Here is a 25494-nt window from a genome sequence, read left to right as displayed (position 1 = left end):
GCGTCCCGGTCGGACCGTGTCGTCCCTTCGCGAACACATCGCCAACTTCTCGGAAAAACCGGACAATGGGAGTAAATCGGAACGCTCCGGCTGATGGCTCTGCGTAGCATGTGAAGTGATACGTCGAGCCAGGCCCGGACTGAGGTCGCACGCGGCCGGTACAGTGGGACCCACCTGGAGGATTAACGTGTTGATTCTTTCAGGGTAATGCGTACGCTGTTATTTATAAGCTTAATTAAGAATGGCATGTATTTAAATGATCTTTTTAAATTAGCAAAAACGGCAAATAAAAAAATCTAAATGGTCATCTATTTTAATGATTGATCCTCTTTCTTTGAGACATAAAATAAATGAAATCGATCGATATTTTAACCTCTTTTGAACTACGCAAAAAAATTTGAGATGTAAAAATTATATCTGATCGTTACTTGTTGGTCCTCAAAAATAAAAGAAATGAGCACCAAATATTCAATATTGTGATACTTTTTTAAATAATTCGATTTGTATAAATTATTTTTTGTCTATATCAAATAATCTTCAAAATAATTATGTTATGGTACTTATTTTTATTAAGTTGTAGTCAAAGGATGGAAACTATTTAAAGGCACTTGATGTTTAAAGATTTTTTTTATTAAAAAAGCATACTTAACACGTTCACACTGCGTTATCGGGTCGAATTGACCTTAGGTGCTGGATGCGTTGGTGCGGGATGATATATTCGGTCTTTTCAGTAGTACGAAATATAAATATTGTTTTGCAATTGTTTCGTCAAACACAGTAAATATTTGAAAAAAAAAACTTATCAGGTCCATACGACCCGATGTCGCACTAAAAGTAAACAAATATCGTTTAGTGCTTTTATCGTGTCTAATCGACCCGTTGACAGATGACTTTATGGTCACTGATCACGGTCGAGATCGGTATACTAAGAGAAAATCAACCTTGCGATTTGAAAAAAATAAAGAGGTAAAAATTATGATGTCGGGTTCAGGGATGTCAGAAGTAAGAAATTATTTTACATAGCGCCTCTAGTCCCAAACTAAGCAAAGCTTGTAATTTAAACAAACATGGCAATGTACCATTCTGCTTGCTTATTGGCCGCTAAGCCCTTGGCCAACTCAGTAACCAATGACGGACGATTGTCACTCAACCACAAAGTACCGCGTAAATTAAAAGATATTTTTTAATTAAAAATATTAACCAATAATATTTTTTGTTAGATCAAATATATTTTAAAGTTAAGTTATACATAGATCGAAATGTATTTATTAGGTGATCAATATTAAAAGGCAAACTTGATATAAAAATCATCAAATTAACAAAATTAAAGATCAATAACTAAAAAAGAGGATCAAATATTATTTTTGTTTACCAAATATTAAAAGAGTATATTAAACATGAATATTATGTTACCTTTAATGAAGATCATTCATAATTTATCCGTAGATCAACTAATATAGACCCAATAATTAATATAAAGATAAAATATAATAAAAAACATCATTTATTTTTAAAAGTGCACATACAAAAAAGATCAATTAGTTTTTAGAGGATCAAATAATATTGTCCCATTAAGAATATTTTAACATAAATCTGCATTAAGGAAATCGTAACGAACTAATTAAATCAGATCCTCGGGGTAAAGGCAACATTTTCAATTAAATATTTATAAGTACAAATTAAAATTTCCCAATTGCTAAAACATCTAAAACAAAAATATACTAGCACTTGAAAAAACAGCTAGTACCAGCATTGGAAAGAATTAACCCGTTCATTCTTCTACATTATTTAAATTAGATTTTGGGTAAAATAACATGTGAACTTAATTACATATGGCTAAGGGAGGCAGAACATGTTTACTTTTCTTAAGGCAGTATGATTAATTACACTCATGAAAGAACACCGTTTTCCTGACACCCTTATAAATTAATAAGAAATATTTAAAGGCTTAATTTTCCACGTCTCGCTGGTAATTAAAGCTTTTGAAATGTTGTTTTCTTACAACAATGCCATTCACGAAAATTTGATGAATCAGGTTTCTAATTGAAATTCAAAAGCGTGGTTACTCGACCTATAATTAATTTATACATTTATACAGGAAGTGAAAGAGGGCTAAACGCAACATTTTAGCACTTTATGTATGGCTGAACTCAGCCCCTTTCAAGATAATCGTAATTTACTGCTTTTTCGAAGACAAGATTTATGGGTATTGTACCTAGTTCGGCAGAATCTCAAATACTGAACAATGTTTTTGTACTCTATCTGATCTCACAAACATCTTTTAACAAAAGTAAGATGTTTATTCTAGTCCTATGGCTGAGATGATAATGATGATGATGAAGATGTTTATTGACATTATTTATGTCCGTAGTGACTGTTATGTTATGCCTATTATAAACATAATAATTGATTTTATAATATCAAAAACAATCGTTGCAAATAAAAAATACTTCACATTATCGGTAAACCCTCTATTTACGAGTATGTTATACGAGTAAGCACATAACTTAAATGCAATTCAATTTATTCAACAGTATTCTAAATGGCAAATGCGAGGAATTTGCCGTGTTCCTACATCAAGCAAACATTTCCATTATGTTATACAGTTCCACATGACGCTACCTTGCTCGTTGAAATTCAAAGATAAGCGTGCAGTTCAGGAATTCCCTGAACACAGCATAATTGGAAAGATAAAGATATTTACATAATAATGCACTGGCTTCACTTAATACTCGCACATTGGTTCTTGCTGCAATTACCTGCACTTATGATATCAGAATTAAAATCTAAGTTAGTAGTAGGGTTGCACTGCCTTGCTTATCTATTTAAGATAATTATGCATTTATGCAGCGCGTTTCCCATGATGTTATTATTTCTAAGCATACGTAATTGTAATGCTTTCAAATGTACTGATTCTTCAGCTACTTTTTTACACGCTAAGACTTCGCCTTTGATACCTACCACTAAGGGTATACCCACAGGAGGTATTACCCCTATCGGCTCTATCGATATCAATAGTGACGTCGCAAGCTCAGTTGACTGTTACAAAAAGACGGCCGAAGAAGCTTTCTCCATTTGACCACGCGACGGGACTAAGTCGTAGTCTCAAGGGACTCACAAGATGATATAGCTTAGGAAACTATGCGAAGGGTCTGAGTGTCGATGTTTTTGAAACTTGAGACTCTACCCACCGTCAAAGGCGGCCGTGGTTAGCATAGATGTACTTTATAACTATTTTATAGAGTTCAAAATTAGCTTGTCAACTAACTAGCTGCTGCCTGCGTAATTTTATTTCCACGCACGCGTATCCTGTTTCAAAAACCTTTATCTATATCTAAAGGCAATGAGTTATATTATCGCTCTTACAAACTTCATCTCTAATTTCATCCCTAAGGCCCAGAACAGACGGTGAAACGCAACTGCAACGAAACTGGTTACTTTTGAGTTGCATCTAAGTTTCTGCCATAGCGTCCGTTGAGAGACCACACATGACGCGACCAGTTTGAAACTTTCAGTTTCAGTTTCATTCATCAGAATCTTCAGATAGTTGCATCTAAGTTTCTGCCATAGCGTCCGTTGAGAGACCACACATGACGCGACCAGTTTGAAACTTTCAGTTTCATTCATCAGAATCATCAGAAAGTTGCAGTTTCGTTGCAGTTTCGTTGCAGTTGCGTTTCACCGTCTGTTCTGGGCCTTAGTCATAATCCTTCTCCATGGTCCCATAAATCAAAATTTTTCACAATTTATTCACCAGTTTAAGCGTGAAAACGTAACGTAACGTTTATGTCTGCTTTAAAATTTGCTTAACTCGGACCCGAGGCTATAATTTAGAACAACCATTCTACCTTTTTAAGCTGGCAAGACGGATTATATTGCGTGGCAGAAGAGAATTAAAGCCCTTCGCGTAGAATGCTAATATAAATGCTCTTCAAGACGAGAGTGAATAGGCACTTACAGGACAGGTATATATGTACCATCCTAGACTGCATCTCACATGAGGTGTGATTGCAGTCAAATACTTGCTTTTTTAATTTATTAATTTGTACTACAGATTCACAATATGTATTCTTAAAAGCTAGTTTTATTGATAGTGTTTATCATGAATCCAGCAACACTGGTCACAATTTTAAAATTACGTGTCTAATGGGGCGAAGCTATGTCTAAGCATCAGGCGCACACGCTTTGTTCTGCATAAAAAAAAAAAGTTAATTCACTTACTAGACATGGAAGTAATTTAATATCAAGTGGTTTAATAAACTAGAAATATCATTACCTATGTAGATCTATGTTTTCTAATTTCTAGAAAACCTACCCATATGATGCGAATCATCGTTATAAATCTCGGCAAAAAGTTAACTCGGGTGCAATCTTCCGTACAAATTAGGGCAGAAATATTTTACAGTTATCTTCTGCACAAATAAATAGCCCAAACGTTTGTGTGCGGAAACTTTACAGATAAGTTTAATTTATGTAAGGGTTGGGGCGTGAAATGTAACATATTTCTTCCAATATGAACTTTCTTTTTTGCGAGTTTACGGAGAACAACTTTCATAATCATCTTTTAAACTCTTCACAATGCAAGTGAACCTTATTTTCTTCGAGTAAGCATCTTGTTACTACATTTCCTAAGGCACAATTAGCTCATATATACTTCCATAGTCTGATAAATCCAATAATGATTGCTCGATATCTTTACATTTTAATAAATCACTTCCTAAGCTGTCTCTATCACACATCTCCATTCAGTAGGTACTTAATTATTATTATATCTTCCTTCAAAACTCTATTACCCGTAGATGTGCTACGAAATTACGTTGCCTGCCCATATTTTCCAGGATTGCCACTTTCTTGCGACAAAAAGAAGCGTTATTCTTATTTTTATTGGCAACCCCGGTTCGTGTTAATGGTTCTACCGGGAGCGTTGTTCCTCTTCCCGAGTATCCCACGAAACCTTGATGTTAATAAATGTTTTCCACAAATTCTCGCCTGGCGCTTAAAAATTAAATTTTTTGGGCCAGCTATAAAATTAACTGTGATGGTAACTAATTAAATCTCCTTGCAGATTGTATTTTATAATCCTGGAATATAAATTTGATTCCTTGTACACAATAATGCCGAGTTACATTGACAATAAAAAGCCCTCTATTATTATTATTATATAATTGTCTTATTTAAAAGATTTCCAAATTACATTGACACAGACTATAATAATTATGTCGATCGCGATTGCTATTATCAATTCAATTTGTACCTACCTACCTCATTTAATGCAGAACGTTTAGATTACGAAACGTGACAAGATTTGAAATATTCGCCACAAATGAGGAAAAGCAAAACAGAGCGAGCGCATTTTGAGCATAAAAAAGGTTCCGGAAAAACGGTACCTTTGGGTACTTCCTCGAAATATGTTACTTGAACAGTTGAAGTATAAAAAAATACCTAATTCCGACTTACTCACTTCCAACTCTACTTTTCAAATCAATTACAATTAAGTTTTAGGATTAAGATAGTATTAATAAAAAGAGAATCATTGCCGTTAAGGACTCTACAGACCAAGGCCGCCAAATGTGTCGACGACTTGGAATTATCCATGAGTTTTGAGAACATGTCATAAATCGACGAGTCATGTTTATGTGTATACTTCATTATAGTGACAAACACTTCATTGAAATGGTTTCATTCAGGTGTAAAATAGATAGACACGCCGGAAAAGGCTATAGAAGCATACCTTTGCATTTTATCTAATAGGAAGCCTTTCGGACCCACCGAAAATTAAATTAGAAAGGTTCCGCTTTCCCATCCTACCGAACCCTAATAGATGAAGGTAAATGAGTTTCGTGTAAGGGTTACGGTTAAATGAAACGCCTTGTACTTTAAGGCCCCGTTTCCACCAAGGCGAAGCGAAGATGTCGGGCTGTAAAATTTTTCTTTAGAATTTGACAGCGGCGGCAGCGCGGAGAGGAGCTATGCGGAGCGGAGAAGAGATGTGGAAATAATGAAATCTGATTGTTTATTCAAAACACTTCTCCGCTCCGCTCCGCTTTGGTGGAAACCGGGACTTACTAGTGTGTTGTTATGTAAAGGCGGTGCTCCTCCGGGCGTTGTCTTTAACAGCGAAGTTTACTTACTACAAGCATGATTACCGCGAGGGGGGATAGTGAACTCAGTCAACAAGATTACCATCCGGTACTTCCCGAAGATGAAATTAGATTTGCGTGCTCGGCCTATCTTCTATCCCAGAGTGAACGCGCTATTTCAATGCTTAAAATTTAACATTAAACTTAATTGAGTTATTTTAAGCTAACACAATGGGTATACAGAAACTTTGACTTCAATTCAGCTGCTAAAATTTCGAACCTCAAGAATATTTCTCTGGCAATTTCTATACAAACCCCGGAAAAACTGATTGCTTCACTTACAAAGTTACATTCAAACTTTTATTATTACGATCTCATATTTATTCGTACGCTCGTAACTTGCACGATTTACACAATGTAAGCTTCCACGAACGATATCCATGATTACGTGCATAAACTGACCAGCTTAAAAACGGCGTAAAAAGTTTACTTAATGCTTAACTTTTATGTTGCATTTATATTAAGTAGGTAGTTTACTTTGTGAAATTTCGGGTTTTAGCGCACGCGAAAGTTTTTAAAATATGTTTCACGGTGGCGGCTTATACATATTACTCACATAGAAATATTTTTAAAATCTTTATAGAAACTAATCTCGATTATTATTTCAGACAATTAATCTTATGTAATAATCGACGGCAAATATAGTTTTGGATGATGTTACCTAATTTTACATCTAAAATTAAAGTTTCAAGATTAACATTAATAGGTATTTAGAACCTAAAAAAAGTTTGATAAAAGGACAAATTAAATGACGAGTTAAAAAAAGATGGTTCTTGACGATTATTATTAAAGATATCGCGACAGGTTCTCGTTGCTTTGCTGAAAAGTGAACAACAAAGAACGTTTATCACTCTTCCAAGACCAAACACAGCCTCCCTAAGCTATTATTCATCTCCGGCATGCTCAACTTCCTAATTGCCGAACTTTAATACAATAATGCTCACAAAAAGCTATTTATTTTAGCGACAATTTCGAGTGCTGATTGTAGTGATTTTGTAACTTTATTTCTTGGAACCATAGAGTTCAATCAACAATAAGCTAATAAAACACCAGTAACATAAAATGACACGGCTATTTAATGCCAACAGCATTCATTAATTGTGATCATATTCAATTTACTCTAACCATCACAATTGGAAAACGTTTTCATTTACATACAAGTATTAATTGGTAGAGTGGTGTGTCACGTGTAATGATGACATGAGTAATGGGTGTAACGGCATGCCCTACAATAGGCCTAACATTTAATTATAGTGACCAGTGGAATGGACTTACAGCGAGATTCGTACACAAAATAATATCAAAGGTCACCTTTATAAAGGACAATCCGAAATCCAGTGAAAATGCTGTATGTAAATATCGATAACCTTTCCCTAATTTAGAGGTAACGAAAAGTAAATCATTTATTTATAAACTTATAACTTATTTTCATCTTACATCGATATATTTCTTAATATCCACCTTACAAGAGCCACATCATGAACTCATGTTATATGTAATTGTCAAAACTCTACATTCCTGATATTGTATTACCTTTTCAGCAATCACACGACGTCTTTATAGGACTGTATCAATGTCAGTATCGACTGTGACGTTATTAAGGCCCATGACAAGCTCGTTAACTAGCGCTCCTATTGCATTACAGAAACAGAGTATTCTCTCTATTGTTTTGATTCACCCTTTGTTGTACGCTTGTGATTAATACAGCTTAAATGTAGATATCTAAATACACTGAGCATACTTTATGTAATGTAGGTCTACTTTTCATAGGCCAAAGACAGCAGTAGTGAGTAACGTGAGTGACCAAAGACATTAGACAAAGTGATGAGCATTTTACTCGGAATCATTATAGTCCAGTCAATAAAGCATTATAGATGGAAAACTGTAGAACACAATTTCTGACTTCAGGACTTTATTTAGGCTAGTTAGGAGGTGAACATAGCAAAAGTCCCCGCCCTTAGCTCTTGAGCCGGCGGGGAGAGGGGGGTTTAAAGGTGCCACTTTTCGGTTTTTCGCTTAATCTTTGGAAACTATGCGTCCTAGTGACATGACTACTTTGAACCAAAAAAAGCATATTCAATTTGCTACAGGTGAGATAGACAAGTTTTTCTATAAATTGTATAGTTTTCGCGGCATCTGCTCTAGAAGGTCTGTAATATTGGAAATTTTATTTTTGTCTTACATGTTCCTATCAGGAGAAAATCGACTAAATCAACATTGAGCAATCATTCTAGACATGCGGGAGCATGTTCAGCCTAGTTCCTGCGAGGGGACTACACCGTGCGTATATTTAGACGAATCACTTTGAGCCACTTTTGACTCCTCATCACTCAAAATCTACTGTGCATTAACACTTCAAATTTGGCTCTTGTGTTGAGACTTGCAAGATATACATCAGTTTCAAATTTTATTAATATGCCTCAAACGGTTCTTTAGATATTGACGTCCAAAAATCTACATGTCTGACCTATAAACCAAATTCTAACCTCTTCCAGATGACCTCGAAGGTTCAAATTTGGCATCCAGAAAGGTAGTTATGTAAATACAAAGGAACAAATAAAAAACCAGTAAATTTTAACATTTCACATGTGATAGATAGATTTTAGTGCTCTAAATATCGATTTTTGAACGTCAATACCTAAATAACCGTTTGAGGTATATTTATGAAATTTGAAGCTGATGTATATCTTGCAAATCTCAATACATGGGCCAAATTTGAAGTGTTAATGCACAGTAGTTTTTGAATGATGAGGAGTCAAAAGTGGCTCTAATTGGTTCGTCTAAATATACGCACGGTGCAGTCCCCTCCATGGAACTAGGCTTAACATGCTCCCGCATGTCTATAGTGTTTTCTCAATGTTGATTTAGTCGATTTTCTCCTGAAAGAAACATGTAAGACAACAATTAAATTTCCAATTTTACAGACCTTCTAGAGCAGATGCCGCAAAAACTATAAAAGATATAGAAAAACTTGACGGTCTCACCTGTAGCAAATTGAATAAGCTTTTTTTGGTTCATAGTAGTCATGTCACTAGGACGCATAGTTTCCGAGGATTAAGCGAAAAACCGAAAAGTGGTACCTTTAAACCCCCCTCTCCCCGCCGGCTCAAGGGCTAAGGGCGGGGACTTTGCTATGTTCACCACCTAACTAGGCTAAATAAAGTCCCGAGGTCAGAAATTGTGTTCCACGGATTTCTCTCTACAACGTCGTTAAGGCATTTATTGACTGGACTATTAGAAGTTTTGCCTGATTTGGAGTAAAATAGTTGGTATGAAGTTTAGTAGAACAATTTTATTTGTTTAGGTATTATAAAATCAGTCAGTTTTGAGTAATATCGTAGCAATGCTTCGTCTTGGTGAATAAATGAAAAATATCTCTCTGAATATTTTATGATCACTTCAAATTCCGTGTTTTAAAACAGAATAAGACTTTTATAAATATTTAATGTCCTTTGTTCTAGGTGCAGACGAAATGGAGGCGAGATAAAGTCGGGAGATGTAACCCGAGGAGATTGTCACTTCTGATATATTCCGAGGCAGTCGCAGAAACAACGATGGCGGTTATAGTGGGTACGTTTACATTAGAATAAATACGTTATTTTAGAATAAATGAAATTATAGCCTCTACAAACTAGAAGCGGATAGTTGACATCGTTTTAAGATACAACTTCCAATAAAACATTTTACCTATTCCAAAAACAGAGTAGGTTTTCACTTGCTACAAAACCCTATTTTCAACGCGGACTCAATCAATGACGTGACGAGTCCTTTGTCATACAAAATCTATGAGAGAGACGTGTTTTGTATTTACAAAAGGATACCTACTACAAGAGTGGTGTCAAAAACTAACCAATTGGGAATGCAACGATGAGTGACTTTCTACATATAACATGTAAAAAATATAATAATAACTAGTACCTATCATATGTAAGCATTAATTTCGAAACTATCGGCTCACCTCTAAAATTAATTAAGTAAAGCGTTTTTTTGAAGCATTAGTATTCCAATTCGCAAACGACTCTGCAACTGCAGCGGCCTTGTAGCTATAGAGTGCAATATCGTTTACAATTTAAATTTCAAATGCTCCGGCAATATTTTAAATACCACAAACGGAAGGAATGGTCGTATTTTAGACTGAACAATTTGGCAAATGCAGCATAGACAGACACCTTCCATCAAGATTGGGCGACGGATACCTATGCAAAATTGCACGGTATATGCAAAACTAGCTGTGCCCGCGACTTCGTCCGCGTGGACTAATGACTTTGGGTAGGCACTTTTAATAATTTAGTCTAATTATTTTACAAAGGCCTATGTTCAGCAGTGGACGTCCTATGGCTGAAATGATGATGATGATGATGATGATTTTACAAATAGCTTTTGCCCGCGACTTCGTCCGTGTAGAAGTCGAAAAAGTTCTCATAGGATTTTTAAATGGTTTTTAACGTTATTATCTAAATGTTTGAATACTATTTGATCGTTTAAACACAGTGAATGATTCAATTACATAAAATTTTAATGATACTTTTCACGGCTTCGCTCTCATGAATGTTAACGACCGTCAAAAGCACGTCGATAGATGGCGGTCACTAATTTAGACTTTGATTTGCTCGTTTAAACACAGTGAATTATTCAATTACATAAAATATCTATAATGACTAAATTTTAAATATTATGAACAGTTCTATAAATGTAATATTTAGTTCCTAATTAGGACTAATGATACGTTTCACGGCTTCGCTCTCATGAATGTTTACGACCGTCAAAAGCACGTCGATAGATGGCGTTTTTAAAGATATTTCTCACCTCTTAACTATTTATTGAAATTTAGTTTGTCACATATCGTCATAAATTGTAGCCTATATGTTAGCCTGGGTTATAAATAATAATACTGTAAAGTTTCAACAAAATCCGTTTATTAGTTTTTGCGTGAAAGAGGAACAAACATCCAGACATCCAGACAAAAAGGTTACAGTGAGCCAACCATAAAAGATAGACATATGCTGTCGCGGACTTTTTTGTAGAACTTTTAAAGGGGAAAATCCTATCATACATAATTTATGCGAAACTTTAACCGTTTACGCAGCGTCAGCTCTCAAAAGGAAAAAAAATCACTGATTTGAAACATTCTTCATTGGTGCTCCGCTCCTAGTGGTCTTAGCGTGATGATATATAGCCTAAAGCCTTCAGGGATTAACGGACTATCCAACACAAAAAGAATTTTTCAAATTGGTCCAGTAGTTCCTGAGATTAGCGCGTTCAACCAAATAAACAAACTGTGATTAATAAATTGCGCCACTACAAACCGTACCAACAGATGGCGCTGTTACGATCTTACTATGGCAAACTCCACCGCGCATACAATCCTGCATCGCGGTGACGAAGTTTTTTACCCTGCCCAGTATATATAGACAAACCAAGATAGTGAAAATTAGATGCACTAACACCATAGCTTGTTTATGGTGGTTGAGCGTCATGGTCCACAACTTCAGCTTTATAATATTAGTATAGAGTATAAATTGATGGCAGCAGTTGGAACGGAATGGCCGAAGATTATATTCTATAATCTATAGCATTGTATAATTTTGGTAAAGGCCAAAAGCGTGTTTGTGATGATCGATATACACCAGAATGTAGTTTTGTGCTGGTCAAAAAGATGGAGTTAGTAAGCTAAGCTAGGTTGTTCTATTCATAAACTTTTCGCAACAAAAGATTAGTTTGGTGAAGATCCGAAAGAAATAAGTGCTTTAGTTTTAATCGGTGGGTCCACGGGTTTTTTCCTCCGTAAACCCACTGCTCTAGAGTCCCATTCAGTGGGTCTACTAGTAATTGAAATAAAGTTTGGTTCTCTCTTGAGCCCTCACAGCGGCTTTACACACTTCCGGAGCTCCATGGATGTCTTTCTACCTACTTGCTAATTATTATTTTATTTGCTCAGGCCGCGTGAGGTACCTGCGCACTGGCGCCGTGGTGCTGGTGGTGGCGGGCGGCGCGTCGGCCCGCGTCGCCGGCAAGATGGGCGGCTACTCCAACAAGATGGGAGGTATGACGAAGGCTTCCAAGTTTTCAATATAATAATTATCTTTAAGTAACAATAACTTAATCTCGCGGAATTCTAAGGCTACGGCCAGATACTCGCGACACCCTCACTTAGGCGATGACGGAACGCCTCGGAGGTTTTAGTGGGTATACCGTATACCCCGTCTTTTTCAGGACGGAGCAGCGCCCTTTTCAGGGCCCCAGGAGTCCCACAGACCACCCTGTCCCCCGGCAGTGGTGACGGTGCGCAAAGCAGTTCCTCCGCGAAAAAACTTGGAGCACTCACGCTCAGTGCTGTCGCTAATGAGTGTGGAGCAGTGTCAACTGTGCTAGCTGGACATAAGGGGGCGTCCATAAATTACGTGAGACAATTTTGGCCATTTTTCAACCCCCCCGCCCCCCTTGGTGAGATTTGGTGAGATTTTGCCTGACCCCCTCCCCCACCCCCCTAATCTCACGTGATATTTAAGCCAATAAAAATGCCTATTTTGCAATATCTATGCTTCGAGTCTATTANAGATTTGGTGAGATTTTGCCTGACCCCCTCCCCCACCCCCCTAATCTCACGTGATATTTAAGCCAATAAAAATGCCTATTTTGCAATATCTATGCTTCGAGTCTATTAGATGTATATGAAAAAATCAGTAACCCAGTGTCGTGCCACGCGCAGTGCAGGGTTCCTTAGCTTCCCGTCGTTTAGTAAGACAAGCAATTGCTTCAACCTAGCCAGCATTTTGATTCATAGTTAAAATAACGAATTGTTAAATTTTGCTACTAATGGTTAAATATTAATAAAATGTAAATAATAATTAAAAAATGTATTAAAAGTCAAGTTAAACATTGTTATAAAATCATTTTTTTCTGTTATTTAACCACTTGTCATTTGTCATCTGTCAAATTTGACTATTGGTTACTTTAACTCCGAATACACAATATTTTCATACGTTTGTAATGTCATTTTTTAGGGTTCCGTAGTCCTGACAAGGAACCTTTATACATAGTTTTGATGTCTGTCTGTCTGTACGAGGTTTCGCTTGGAAACTATTGGCACTGGGGAGCTGTAATTTTGTGAAGGTATTTGGAAGGTATACCTATTAATCACGCCGACAAAACGGAAAATAAAATTTTGAAAAAAAAAAGAAAAAATCTGGGGTAGCTCCCCTGCATGTAAAGTCGGAATGATTTTTTTAAGGAAAACAACGGTTAAGATACATTACCTTAGTTTAAGAGTAATAGTCATTTGACTCATGTATTATACAATTTCTTAACCAGTAAAAATTCTTTAGAAGAAAATATTAAAAGTGACTTTAGATGAAGTAATTGCTTGCTTCTGAAATATATTGTGGTAACGACAGACAACTACGGGACCCTACACTGCACGTGGCACGACACTTGACGACACGCACTTGGCCAATTTTTTACGCAGTAGCGATGCCGATGACGTTTTTTTTTTATTTCGAATTTTCTTAATTTCGACATTTATTCTGCATCTTTAGTGTTCACAAATGCAGATGGAGGCATTTTTAGTTTAATTTGATTAGACGTTTTGGAATAAATTGTCATTATTATCATAAAAAAAATCATTTTTTTTTACTTCAATAACCCAGTTTTCTGGCAATTTTACTCTATTTCTTGCGGGAAAAATTACGTGATATTTTCCGAGACCCCCCCTCTCCCCCACGTGAGATTTAGTGAGGTTTTCGTTGACCCCCTCCCCCCCTTAAAAGTCTCACGTAATTTATGGACGCCCCCTAACGCATAACGGAACACACTCATAGACATCATACTTAGCACTATTTAAACAATTAAAACTGCCACAGTCTTGTGGCAGATGAGGGTCATAAGGCCACTTTCTATCAGCGGACCGTGGTGACTGAGTTTGCTTTAGCGCTTTTTCTCAGCACTTGCCAAATGTTTGTCTCGAAGCTGGTAGGGCCAAAAAATAATGAGCATATCCAAGATTTACAGGCCAGCTGGGAAATTAAAAAATGAATATTTTTTCTATTTTTTATTATTTTTTTAGTACCTAATTGGCGTGTAACATTGACTTGACAAATCCCTTTGCACGGAATACTAGGCTGAATAATTTATGACTGTGGCATCAACTTTGCGGCAAGCAACAGCAAAATGGCAGTTGTGGTGACTTACTTATTCCCATAACATAACGCGTCTTACAACTTTGTTCTAACAGTAATATCACAGAAATTTGTATAAATTACGTCACAAAACTCCTGTGCAAACTTTTTATCAGTTTTAGATTTATCGATAGTTAAAAATATATGGAAAGGTCCTTCGAAATGACCCTGATTTTTTCCTTTTACTAGAACACTTTATTAGCGCTGCAGATTTTTTATCTGAATATTGAATTCAACGTAGCTGATCAGATACTCGAGATAATATAGCACATAGCGTACAACAAAGGATTTGTTTCCTCTTTGTTTTTCACTGAGATCCTCAATTCTTTTGCAAAACGAAATACACGTTAAATAAACCAGTGAACTTTTATTTTAAGGCTTGTGGCTGCACTTTGCGATAGGGACTTGAATTAACTTCTTCAGAAGTTTTATCAATCTTATTATCTTCGTAGAATTTTACACAGGCTGAAATACAAGGCTTAAAATCCAAGTACATACTACGTACATATAAATTAAAATACACAGTGAGTATATTTCTTACTATAGCACATTTTGTTAATCTGATGAACAAATAATCCAATAATCCTTTTCGCAAATACCCTTCGTTTCCAATCCATTTTCCGTTCCCCTTTTTTGCAGTCTTTAATGTGTTAGGAAATAAAGACATCAATGAAAGATAGTCGTGCTTAATTGAATTGTTAGATCTAATTTAATTATCAAGCTCTTAAAGCTTTATCTGGGTTCTTTCTTAGGTAACGAATACTTATTTAATGAAATAAATATCTTTAGTAATTACTCAAAGTAATTACATTACCCAATTACCTACAGTTTTACATTTAAAATAAATTCATTATCCGTAAGACTCGGCAATAAGAAGTTATCAATTTAATCCAGTAATAGGTAAATTATATTTCCAAGAAATACGTGTTCACTTAATTGATTGTCTCTTTTAATTTATACTAATGTTTCTACCTTCTAACTTTAAATAAAATAATTTAAATTGACTCTTATTGATGTGCAGGTACTTTAACTGTATATTTTGAAGCCAGCATCTCTACATCTCCGGATACATTATTATCCTAAACATACGTTATGCCACACGGTGCTTAGAGCAGAGCGTGATACTCGGCGTAGGCGGGCAAAATCAATCACGCAGTGTATTACAGCGTACCGTCGCTGACGGCATGTCAGATTGTAATTTTTTGTTGTAAAACAGCACTTTTTCCAACTACATAAGATTCCGCAGTATTTAGCTTGATGTGCTGTCATATGTATCTACATGGACAAGAGATATCGCGTGCGCTGTTTGTTTTCAGGAGGATATAATGCGCTTTTCACGACACAGTAGTGCAGAGCGGAATATGTAAGGGGATTCATGCCATAACAGTGTGACTTTATGTCGTAATTAGTCATTTTACTATACATTAGGATGAAAACACTATGTATAGCACATTGTCCACTGAACTTGACGCACATATGAAGTTACTGCGTTAATATTTTGACGCTGAGTACTCACGCAGCACTTTCTAGCATCCATACCTACTCGTACATGATACTCGTACGAGTATGTATGCCTTTATGTACGCAAAATATGCCTGGAAACCATTTTCACTCTTCCAGCCCCACTCTAAGCTCGCGCTAAGTAATCACCGCCGAATAAAATCCAGTTTCGTTCACATTTTATGTTTTTGCTAAACTTTCCCTTACACTACCTAGCACATTTAATTTTATGAAATAGATATTTTTACTTAAAAATCTAATTTGATACGTCTGGCCTATCTTACTTAATAACCAGCGGGTTCTACTTTATTCAGTCTTCATGTCCCTAATCATACCTACTTATTTCAAACTATAATACAAAGAATGAAGCTGTTTAAGTAAATATAGTTCCACGCTACAAACTAGGAATATATTAGAATATAATCTACTAAATATCCATCGCTGTTGCGTTTGAAAGTGTATGGGTACATAATTATGATGAGATAAGATAAGACAGCGACATGTATAGGGTTGAGACTACACCCCCATAATCAAGACAAATGATTTAGCTGACAAAAGCACTGGCCTATACTATAAATACGTAGTGAAATAGGCTCGTGCGCGATCTGTAAGCACATTTGACTCGACTTAACCTAGATATTATTGCATGGCTCCTACAATAACGTCAACGCGTATAAAAATAGTGGCTGTAAATATTTTATATTTGGATCGATAGGGTATGAAATGCGTTGATCATTGATCTAGTTAGGTATACATATGCCCGTTTACACCATCAATCCCTAATTTTTAAGTGACTCCTATGAAATCAAAATGCATACAATTTGTTACTATAGGGGTCTCTTAAAAATTAGGGATTGATGGTGAAAAAGGGCAATAGACATACCTAAGTCATACGTTCATTATTATATTGGTTCTAGTTACTACCATCATATTGGTAATAAATAAATTAGTTACAAAACACACGGTGCTCCACAACATACTAAAATGGATTATGCCTTCACAAACCACATAGTTATCCGTTTTCATATTGCAGTGTGAAATGCATTATTCAGTACGCTACATTGCGAACAATAGTGCAAAATGCAACGCGGTGTGTTACTAAAAATACCGGGTCGTAGTAATACCTTGCTTATGACTTTTTAAAAACTGAAATCGAATAATGTTTTTGCATCTAGAATCATTTAGAGGCAATATAGATCCGTCTGGGAACTTTTAATGCTTTACCTATATACTTACCTACTCTAAACTTATTTCAATGAAGTTTCAATGGGTAAAAAAATATTTAAAATTCGAACGCTTCATAACCATGCTTCATAAATTATTCTGTTAGAAAATTCAGCCACCATGTTCTCGTTTCGTTCGTTCGTTTTCGTATTTTCATAAATTTTTGGAACTTTGTTCGGACTTTACTTTAGCCTTTAGCGCACTAACTACTTGTTGTTGTAAAATCTATACCATCTTACTAACTCACTGAGTTAGGTACTTAAAATTAAGTTAATTGCATTATTGAAAGTAAGAAACTTGCATGAAATTGTCACTCACTCAATCACTGCTCCAATTTAGAAATTAAGTAGGTATTTTGTCTCAATAGGTACTTTTTTTTGCCTTTTAGTGTGCCATATTAAGGACACAGTTTTGTGTTTAAAATATTAACCATCTATTTACTCCACATCATGAATTTTCTCTGATTTTCAGCTTACGACAGTACGGAATTTGTTCATGTACAGAACAAATCTGAGCAAATACTTTCACGACAAGTTCAAATACTCATTCACATATGGGTGACTGACTATTTTAGACCTCAAAGATTATAGACGCAGAATCGTAAATTGCTTGCATCTCGTCTCAAAGTCGATCTCAGAGGTCGAACACCTAATTTCTCAGAATAAGAGACAAATAGACGGCTTTTCAATGAATAACGATCTACTCTATAACCGTTGTAACGTAGATACGTACACCAAAGCGAGGTAAACCTTGTCAATTTGTCACAGCCGAGTTTATTTGTGTGTTTCAAAAATTCTATTACGTGTGCCACGCAATTTGAGGGCTTGTTATATATCTCTACGTAATCCGTCGAGTTTTTGCCTCCTCCATCTTATCTCGTTAGTCGGCACCATCCATTTTAATCTGTGAATTTTTGTTCAAGGATCCTTGCGCTAAAGATGCTGGCGGCTGTAATTTCAATTAAGTACATAGATACGTTTGACGTAAAACCTGGTTCTGGTATAGAAGGTTAATTTAATAAATGAAAAATACGCAGATAACGATATAATTGAACAGCACACACAGCCAAAAAAGTAAGCATGAAATTTAAGGAAAACAACATAAAAAATAAGTAGGTAATTAAAAACCCGCCGTGCCCAATTATTTTCTAAAAACTCTTTGTAAATGACGCTGAGAATCTTCTGTGTGTCCCTCTCCGTCACAGGGTATTTAGGTGTGTGTTCTTTCCTCTTCAATTTATAACTTTTTTTCCGTTGTTCATAAATATTCCATGTGAATACGTTTATGGGCGAACTGGGGAGAAGTCTTTGAACTCCGACTTCTCCTATTTGCCTCTAATTACTTCGTCACTGCGGGTCTCCTGACAATTCCATTTGCCCGGGACTGTTCAACTTTGGCTGAGTTATGATTGGCAGACCAGCTGTTAGTAGGTACGTTAAACTAGTTGAATGAGCATGACGAAAATGCAATTCACAAAGTTTGATATTGTGAGGAAAATTCAACGGAAAATTCCTTTCTCGCACTTAACAAAAGAAGACATAAAACGATATTATCTGTTGGATAAAGATAATTATACAGTGTAGTAATGTGTATAAAAAATAATAAAAACAAAAATATCAATTAAAAAAAAAAGTAGCTCACTTAGGGTCAAATGGGCGAACTTGTATTCTTAAAATGACCTTACCTATACACCCAAGAAGTTTGTCTAACCTTCCGCCAAACACCCTGTATAATATCACTTCAATAAATGTTACAAATATATCAGACAGCCTGAGCGTACTCTGTCTGAGACATTCTTACTTTTTCAGCCCTGAGCGGCTCAGGGCTGAAAAAGTAAGAATGTCTCGTTATAAAATAAGACAATGTTCCAAAGACAAACAATAAAAGCATCGATAAAATGGCCGTCCCTTACGCACTAAAGTGGGCTTTATCACAGTTATGAACTAGAAACCCACTGTTCTATTTACTTGAACCAATTCGTTTCTTTCATTCGGTTTTGCAGCGTTCATATTTTTCGAGAGCTTAGCTTAGACTTCATTGAAATTGCTTTTTGGTTCTGTGAAGCGGATAATAATTTCACGGTCGCATGTCTCAGTTTGAGATGGATTGAAAAATGAAACAAAATGTGCAGACGCATCAAAAAGATTAGAATTCCTAAGTCTGTTTCAGTTTCCAGCGCCCACGACGAAACTTCTTCAGAATTTAAGAACCCGCTCGTTTTCTCATATAAGTTCTCTACATAGAAGGCATGGGCCAGTCTGATACAGATAACAGAATGTAGATGTTTGTTGCAAAATCGCATCTATTACAACTCCATAAGATGCCGTAATGTGTATCTTTATGCCGTGCTCGTGCCTTCATATTTCGGAATATCATTACAAGATTATCCTAGAGCTAAGTTGCAACTTTCCTTACCCAACATTTTGCTGATGGTTATATCTCCGCAATAAGAGGTTTTTCTATCCTATCTTGTATACGAAGCTCGACCTTGTTTGCCGACGAGGGTAGGCTTTACTGTTTACATTTTGGCGATTCCTTTACCCTGACATGTAATCCTGTTACAGTTATTACATTCCGAAGTGTTAACGTAGGTTTTCAACATACACTTAAGTGCCAGCGACAATTATCCATTTAGGTTGCTATCATTTTATTTATCTCTATAAAGTCAACATTCTGATCATTTCGATTGAGGCATAAAGTCATCTAAAATTGTAATTTGTGAATAGAAAGAGTCACAATTTATACATAATCCTGCGGTTACATATTATTAAATGAGTAATCGTTAAAATATTCAAGAGAATCCCCAACTTTGAATATTATTTAGGTTAAGAGAGCTTTAGTAAGCGTGAATATCTTCTGTCCCCAGGAAAATCCACGAGTGGCATCAACGAGGAGATAATCTGGATCAGCATAAGCATGGCGATTGCGATAGCGGTGCTCATAGCCATCGCGCTCTGCTACATCTTGAAGGAGAAGTGCTCAAAGAGGCAGGCGTACCGGGAGCAGTCATGACGATACAAGGAGGAGTTCGCGAAGCACGCTCTCGCGGACTCCCTCTCGGACTTGGACTTTCCAGCGTACACACTCTACCCACAATACTCCCCAGACGGCAAGGAGTACTACTACAATTTTCACCGATTCTCATATTTAAGAGACAGTTTCAAACTACCTAAGGATTACCCAGTAAAAACGAAACAAGAGATTTATATCAACGCGTGATGAGCTAAAATAACTCGCCCAAAACGTGAAACGTATATTCGACTGAAAGGTATTCAGTGATAGCGTAGAATACCTATTATGTAAATGGAACCGGGTCCATTTAAAACAGAAAACAATACTTACACGACCATTTTCTGGATCATGTTTCAAGTTTAAGCTATATGGACTTATGTATTTTTAATTAATTCCGCAGCATTTTCAATATTAATCATTCTTAAATAAAATATTTAAATAAATCATACAGTTAGTCGATGTAAGACAAAGGTAAGAAATATGAATTTTTATAAACATAACATTAACTTACAGTAAGTAAAGTGGTTCTTCACTCAGCAGTCCTGCACATTATAAAGAAGAAAGAAATTCGAATCCATCTAGAATAGCATGTTAGATGCTCCTTCTCTACTACGTATGACTAAAGACGGGGTAAAAATATCGAAGACGTTTTTACTTAGTATGTAAGAATGTCATATGATAAATGTATCAAGTTTTTTTTATAAATAATCTATTAAGTTTTTTATTTATTGAATATTTCATTATTGCTGTTTCTATTTTGTGCTTTGAAGTGTGGCAATTGTGGCATGTAGGTATTTTGTAGAGATTTAATATTGACTGACAGTCAACTATGTTTCGTAATATCATTCAAGCAAGTTTCAGGGTCTTACATTGTTATATGAACTATAAGCGATCACTTGTTTTACAGAATTATTTGTCTCGACTTATAATGCGTAGTAAATGTCTAATCTTGGTAAGTAACATCGAATGTTAGAGTTTGTAAATTACTATCAATGTATGTGATGTAGATATGTAAAGTATACTCAAACTTTACAATTTAAATAAGTAGTAAACGTACGTTTACCATGATAAAACCGTATTATTGCCAAAAATTAGGAATTGATAAAAAAATCTATAACTGTGATAGATAATTTTGGCTCGGTAGATTAAAAACATCAGAAGAAAAATGTAATGTGAAGAAAACATTGTATCCTTGTACGACTTGTACAAATGTATCAATATTATTGGATCGATTGGATTATCATAACATAGTCGCTATATTAAAGCAGGCAAAAACCTTTAATAACATAGATTTGATTTATATTTAATAGGTTTCTGCAAATTGCTTTCTCATACCAGGAAAAAAGGAAGAATTTTCTTTTGGAAGTAGGGTAGGTACTTCCACAGCACAGCTTCGCTGCTCATAATAAGGAGGGCTAATTACATTTTATAGGTGAATGGTTCAGTTAGCAACAAACTTGGGTTGTAAAGTTGTAAATCATTGAAATAATACTTTTACGCTCTTGATCTCTACAACCCTATGTTTTAGCAATAAAGCTGTCACGCTTAAGAGGTGTCTGTGTTTCCACATATATCATGGAAGAGGCGTGAGCTGTACTACTTAAAACGATATATCTGTGTCTTCAAAAGGTTCTGTTGAACGTATAATTCTTACTAAGTACATGGTATCTCATATGCTGGCCGAAATGAGGGTACCTACGCAATGTGTAATCTTGCGGCTTATCGTTTTATACGGAAAATCGCAAGGAGTAGCCTAAAAGCAATTGTAATGTCTATATTGTCAAAAATTAGAACTTACTTTTTGTCAATAGCCTTAGCCACCCAAGTTTTACACGTTATTTATGTGTAAACTGCGATCGCAACGTACATACCAAATGACGATAAATTAAAATAAGTCGACGAAACAGTATAATAAAGTCCTACCTTAGTACTTAGTTCAGGGCATTCGAAGCTCGCGTGTTTGGTCAAGTTCTAAGAAACACCAATTTATCTAAGTTGGGCATGAATTATTTATCGCTTTTTCTTAAAAGAAAAATGGTTATGTATGTAAATAAAATGTAGGTAGATGTATGTGCCATGTGTATAAACATTGTATTTAAAAAGAATTTTAAAATGTATGGTGTATTTATTAGTGTAACTGAGTAATTAATTGAAGTAAAAGTAAACAATATAAGTATTTAAAGACCAAAATGTCATTTATCTTTTTGCTAGAAAAAATAAATTCAACACGAATTAAACTTTTCTCATTTATCCTCCTCCCACTACCTACTTAAAGGTATTCATTTTGTTCTGAAAATCAGGAAATATTGGAACATGATTGGATGTTTACTTTTGGACACATCTACATTTCTTTTTCAGTTTTGTGTGGTGTGGTATTGTACTTTATTGCACACAAGACAAAGCTGAAAAATAAGAAAATACAAAATTGAACTAAGTTAAAATGAACTTGGGTATTCCGTAAGCTTACGTACACGGCGCGAAGAACCGGTGACCGCTGGGGCAGAAAAGTTCTTGAATGGCAGGATAACTTTCCTGCCACGTGACGTAAGTAGAAGTAGTTACTCGGACGATGTTTGATTTTGAATTGGTTCAGTTGATATCATTAAAACAATAGTTGGCACGCTTGCTATCTACGAGTACCTATTTCATAATTATTAACACGTAACTTACTTATACGTAGGATGATATTAAATAATAGTAAATCTAAAAGAGTCTCTATATCTTCACTACTTGGCAAACCTCCTGAAAGTGTCAAGTTTCTTAACTTATCTTTATCCAGTTAACGCCCAGTGCCAAAGATGCTTATTGTTGAAGTTTTAAAAAGGAACATTATTTGTCTTTTGTTTTAAGTAGAGCACTATGTTAACACTTCGAAGATCTTGTTACTCAACAGAAAGCTACATTTTTAAAGGTATTACCTAAAAAGCAATGGTTTACGTAAATAACTATTTATTTTATGCAAGTAAATAAGTAATAAATAGCCGAATATTGAAATAAAAAACTGCTGGTTAACAACAAATAATCTATCTGTTGGTGAATTGTTTCAATTTGATAACCAATATTTATTGGTAGATAAGCTTAAGTAGGTACCTACCACTTATGATAAGTTTTTTATAAATAACTAAGTATCCACCAAAAAAGACATATTGGTTCGAAATAGATTCTTAATCATAAAAGTAAATAACAAATTCTTTAGTAATGTAAATCTAGCTGGCAAGTAGGTACTCGTACTTCGCTTGTCACAAAAGAAAAGCGTTCAAGCGAGCAAATTCCCCCGGAGATCTTCTACCAATATGTTCAGGTAAAACTTCAATCTAAACAGTTATTTGTCCAGTCGACGGGAAGAGAATATGTATAGAAAAACCGTGTTCAAGGGTTCATACTTGCGCAAAAGAAAATATTTTCCTTTATCTTATTCGTAAACAAAAACGAAGAAGTAAGTCAAGTGTGAAGAAATAGTTTCACATTATTTATGGCCTCTTTGTACAATTACTTACATCAAATAAAAGGAGCAGGGTAGCCTTTTCATAATAGTGAATACCTCAGTAATGGATAGAGTAATGGACCACGAATCTTTTTAGACCGTAATAGTTTCAAACATTCTCAGATTTTGAAAACCAATCGCCTGATTCAAATGATTTTAAGATTATACTCGTATCATGAGATTTCGCAAGTAACATCTCCAAACTTTTCTCAAGGGAGCGTCTAACGACCACAGGCGTGGCAATCGGGTCCAACATAATCGAATGTAAGTATGTGATAGCCGAAAGGGTTAAGTCGCTTCTTTGTAGTAGTATCTACTTACTTACATAATACTGAAAATATGTGGTGTTTATTAGCTCTACATTTTCTTATACTTTAAGTACCTACCTACTGCTTATAAGTACCTACAAAAGTAAGTGTCAACAATAACTTCTTATAACACCGGTAAAATAAACAATTCAATAAAATATTTAATTCGAAATGTAGTAGTTTAATGTAGGTATTTCTATTTTACTTTGTAGAGCCTATTTAAAATAACGTTTGTTTAGCTATCCACTTCTATATTTGATCAAAACATAATATACCTACATATAAGTAAGTATACTTATTTGATTTAATGAAGTAACATTTTGTTCATGCTCAAATGAGCCTATCAAAATTGATATATTATGTTATGTACTTAGGAGATATTAATGATACTGTTTTGAACTACATAACCGATCCCGAGCGAGCAATTAATCACTCCATTGTGGAACCTATAATTTTGAATGCAGAATAGTTAGTCTTCGACAGAGGCAAGTTCATTTTAGAATTAAATACATAAATGTTTTCACTAAACATGAAAGGCTTTAATACGCAGCTGGAAGTAAAAGCTGAAAGAAATCGGTAGAAATATACTTCGGAGCCATTTGCCTGTTGGATAAGGCGGAGAAAGGAGTAAATGGCTTGCGGTTATGACACCATTACCGCGGAGGCACTAGAAAAACACCGACATTTTTATTGATCCGCATTTATTATGACAGATTTGCGAGTACCTCCGAGTACTCGAAACAATTTGATCACTTTATCATAGAATAGTCATGAAACTGATTTGGAGTCGATAGGTCCCCTTGTGTATAATATAAATAGTTACCTAATTGACGTAAGATACATTAATTTATAATGTTTCTACACCGACAGAGAAATCTATCTAAGTAGTGTAACATCTACGCTAGAATCTAGACTCTACATTCTAGATTTTCTAGGCATTCTGTGAGAATTTTAAGCTTGTGCACCGGTCCAATTATTTTACAATGATTTTTTCCTTTGCAAATAGTACCTAGGCGCCATTAAATTAATGTAGGTAACCCTAATGTGACTTGCGAAAGATACATTTTTATAAGCCCAACCATACAATAATCTGTGCCACAGGCAATTAGTAAAGTTAATATAAGATAAGTTTGACTGTCCCTGAGTTATTATGGGTTCATTAAAACTTTTTACATTTATGCTTGTAAAAGTTTAGTGTTATTTGCTAATGTGATCAGTTTATGTGTACGGTAATTAAGATAACTAATATAGATTAAAGTAGTTTAACATTTTATTCTCGTCGTTAACGAGACAGTCTCGACATGATGGATCTCCATCAGACGAGCTAAAGAGATTAATTAGCCACTTAAATCTTATTTTCAGGTCTTTGTTAGTTCCAATTTTCTTCAGCAACTTGCCCAATTACTATGTCGCTCTGGTTACAGATTACGCAGTCAAGGTTGTCTACTTGAAGGTGGTCTTTATAAACATTAGTTTCGGGGGAGAAAAATTAAGCAACCAATACGTGACTTTTCTATGTCCAAACTTTTTCTCGTTACACTATAGAGACCACAGTCATATTCTACATGAGACTCATTATCATTTAATTCAGAAAAATAAAGGATAATGATTTTATTGCTGTGTAATGCAATGTAAAAATAAGTACCTATAAG

General features: G+C 35.3%; 1 protein-coding gene across 1 annotated transcript; it reads left to right on the top strand.

The window, feature by feature from the left end:
- The first annotated feature begins 3 nt into the window (after window positions 1-3).
- Window positions 4-20441, top strand: LOC114365618 (uncharacterized). Its single transcript, XM_028322234.1, has 4 exons — window positions 4-204; window positions 9602-9710; window positions 12079-12183; window positions 19905-20441. Exons 2-4 carry the CDS (start codon window positions 9695-9697, stop codon window positions 20048-20050), a joined length of 267 nt encoding a protein of 88 aa, XP_028178035.1. The 5' UTR covers window positions 4-204; window positions 9602-9694; the 3' UTR covers window positions 20051-20441.
- The last annotated feature ends 5053 nt before the right edge of the window (window positions 20442-25494 follow it).

The sequence above is a fragment of the Ostrinia furnacalis genome, unplaced genomic scaffold (genome assembly GCF_004193835.3).
Source record: "Ostrinia furnacalis isolate ACB-3 unplaced genomic scaffold, ASM419383v2 OfSCF7604, whole genome shotgun sequence".
NCBI lineage: Eukaryota > Metazoa > Arthropoda > Insecta > Lepidoptera > Crambidae > Ostrinia > Ostrinia furnacalis.
This window is presented reverse-complemented; position numbering and strand designations above follow the sequence as displayed.